This window comes from Austrofundulus limnaeus, unplaced genomic scaffold (assembly GCF_001266775.1).
Source record: "Austrofundulus limnaeus strain Quisiro unplaced genomic scaffold, Austrofundulus_limnaeus-1.0 Scaffold1550, whole genome shotgun sequence".
In the NCBI taxonomy this organism is placed as follows: Eukaryota; Metazoa; Chordata; class Actinopteri; order Cyprinodontiformes; family Rivulidae; genus Austrofundulus; species Austrofundulus limnaeus.
In genome coordinates this window covers 40805-44153 of record NW_013953952.1, presented here as the reverse complement: position 1 = coordinate 44153, position 3349 = coordinate 40805, and the positions used below count along the sequence as shown (strand labels likewise).

General features: G+C 41.0%; 1 protein-coding gene across 1 annotated transcript in view; it reads left to right on the top strand.

Moving 5' to 3' along the window:
* The window catches only part of atp9a (ATPase phospholipid transporting 9A), a gene marked incomplete at its 5' end in the record, with an annotated part of 73016 nt that overhangs the window by 39183 nt on the left and 30484 nt on the right, over positions 1 to 3349 (top strand). Inside the window, 2 exon segments of the mRNA XM_014032834.1 lie at positions 795 to 933; positions 992 to 1005. Of these exon segments, the coding sequence (XP_013888288.1) occupies positions 795 to 933; positions 992 to 1005 (153 nt within the window).

Sequence of the window (3349 nt, the reverse complement as noted above, 5' to 3'; positions counted from 1 at the left end):
AAGTGTATTACACCTTATTAAAAATCAACGTGGTCCCACGGCCCTCTGTGGCCCAAAGTTAAAAACTGTTGTTCTTTTGAGGCCCTCAAGGTGGCTGTACTTTAAAATGTGCAACAATACAACATTTTTATCAAAAACACTAGTAAAGATGGTTAGCTAATTTTTTAATTACACAAGAAGTAGCCATGGTTTGGCAGTGTTCAGCCATGTGTACCTCTGATCTATTTATCCAGCTCATATTAATACTTGCAGGATTGTTTTCAGCTGCACAGTGTTTCAGATAGTTGATAGGTTGTCTTCACTTAGGGAATGCTGTGTGTTCTGTGGTTAGAAAGCTCAGTGAAGAAAGGTGCACAGAGATACAAACTGCTCTGAAGTTGGATGCTGGAAAAGTTTGACAATTCACCTTGAAAATGCCTGAAAAGTGCTGGAATTTTACTGTGAGAAACCAATGTGTACAACTAATTAACTTTTAGGGTTGACCTCATTGAAAATAGAGCACACTGATATTACCATAACTCAGCTAAGCTTACAAGTATTGAGCTCAGGTTTGGTGTAGACTACTACACATTTAGTCATTACCATCTGTGAGTCATGTTCATCATATACTCTGAGACCTCAGTATGGTTTAACTAAGCTTTCTATAGTGACATCAGTTCTCACCAAAATAAGATCTGTGTCTAAAACTCTGGCATGAAAGGTTGCAGGTGTTGTGTGCTCCTATAGGGAATTTAAAGAGTTAAATTAAATCAAAATATCATCTCAGCTACTTGTCATCTCCTGTCTTTCTCCAGGTCTGGATGCTGACAGGAGACAAGCTTGAAACGGCCACATGCACGGCTAAGAACGCCCACCTGATCACCCGCAGCCAAGACATCCATATCTTCAGACAGGTAAGACACGACAAGAAACCTTTCTGTGCACCTGCCCTCTGTGACCAGGACCCTTCAGACCCCTCCTCCCAGTGAAAGCATCCAATCCAGAGTCAGAGCAGGGGATTCTGATGTTATCAGTCCATTAAATGGACATTATTAGGCGTTATCAGTCCCATACAATGGCTTCAGAGGGTCCCTACTGTGCCTTCTAGGCTTCAGACTATCCCTACAGTGCCCCCTAGTGGGTTAATATATCAATGACAATAAATGTGTAAATAAACAAAAGATACTGTAATAAATTTTTTGTGTCCCTATCAGACTCAAACCCTGGTCTCCCACGCTCTGGTCTGACACTCTACCCATTGCCCTATTGAGAGAACACAATTTTTTTTGTCGAAGGTTAATGGTAACCATGTCATCTGCTCTAAGGTTGACCTTGGTGGCTTTAAACCTCATATTAACCTGATTTTTAATGCCTCATATTAACCAGATAGTGGTTTTATGTCTCATATTAAGCAGATAGTGGTTTTATGCCTCATATTAACCAGATAGTAGTTTTATGTCTCATATTAACCAGATAGTGGTTTTATGTCTCATATTAACCTGATTTTTTATGCCTCATATTAACCAGATAGTGGTTTTATGCCTCATATTAACCAGATAGTAGTTTTATGTCTCATATTAACCAGCTGACAATGAGAAGCCATTCTATAGGACGGGGAACCTGCTAAGAGGCACAGGTGGGACCTTCTGAAGCCATTCTATGGGACTGATAACGCCTAATAACGTCCATTTCATGGATGATAACATCCGAAGCGGGTGAGTCAGAGAGAGCAAACCATCTGGATCACTCCCTGAGGGAACATGCACAGAGCTCCTGTTCTAATTTGTTTAGCAGATTTCAGACTGTAAAGCTGCTTTGATCCCCTCTGTCCTCGCCTTTGAAACCATGCCAGGGCAGAAGAAGCGCCGGCCATATAGGAAGGCTACAAGTTGCGTACAAGTGTGGTTACTGGAAGAGCAACACAATGGTTGGCACAGCTTAAAACCCTCTGTCCCCCTGGGTGGGGAGTGCTGACTGGGCCTACAACACATACATCTGGATTAGTTTCCTGGTGACCACCAATGGCCTGATCTGGACTGACGTATGAATAGTCAGCAGTTGAAGGATATCCATAGCAGGCCATGACTCTGGCTGACAGATTCACACAGTGCTCTGTCAGCATTTTTGGGGAATTTGTAATTTTCTATTTAAACCTGTTTTAGGGATTTATCAAGCAGTATTTTTCTCTTCTTTGCAGTTTTTCCTCTCCAAATTAGTTGACGCTGATTCTCTTTGTACATATTTATTAGGCTTATTTCACATTACAGTTAAATAATTATTTGTCAACATGTCTGGCTTTCTTTATGTTGTTTTTTTTTTATCAATACCTTGTTACAGTAGGGTATACTGTACTTTTTCCCTATCCCAAAAGTACAGCGCTCAGCAACCGAGTTAACACTTTCAGTTTCTTAAAGCTTTGTTTAAAAATACTGACCTTCCACTGAATATCTGTGATATAGGCTGTGTCCAAAACGACAGGCCGGGTCCTCCGGAGGACCCAGACTCCCCGGTCTCGGCGGGCCGGGTCCTTGGTAGACCGGGAAGACCGGAAAAAAAGAGGCAGTGGATTTGGACGGTCTAGCCTCCCCTCCTTACCCCGGCGTACATCATGTCACCTAGCAACTGTGACGACGCTAAACAAGCAAACTTAAAGTGGACCTTTTATGGGGTCTTAGCACAAGTTAGGATCCATCCGTGGGCTATACAAAACACGTTCATTTGATTTAATTCACAAAAAGAATCTAATGAAATTTCACCTTTTCAGTTCTTCCTGTTCGCGATATATTACTTTGCTTACAGTATCACAATGTATCATGATGTATTGYATCGTAACCCTTCTGCAATGCTATGTATCATATCATCAAATTCTTCTCAATACACAGCCCTGCTAAATGTTCAGCACTGCTAATTCCTCCATATTTCCACCTTTTACACTCCTCAACATGACAGTATTAGCAACAAATACCAAACAATTTATGACCTTTTAAAATGATTCAGAATCATTCATATCTGCATCATGATCAGATTCTAACCCACCACTTCAGTTTTCATGATTAGCATGTTCCTCGACAACAAACACATCCCGTTAAACACATTTTGTTAGTTTTTTGTTATTTTTGTTAGTTTATTAGTTTTTTGCGTTGCGTCTTTGAATATTTGTAGTAGTTTGAAGTGTTTGTTTGTGTAACGTCTGTAACAAACAGCACAGCTGCACTGAAACAAGCTGCTGCTTCTGTGTCTGAAAACAATACGAGCAGCAAGCAGGCTCTCAGATTACCATCATTGATAAGTTTCCCTAGTGTTCGTGTGTGTGTGTGTGTGTGTGTGTGTGTGTGTGTGTGTGTGTGTGTGTGTGTGTGTGTGTGTGTGT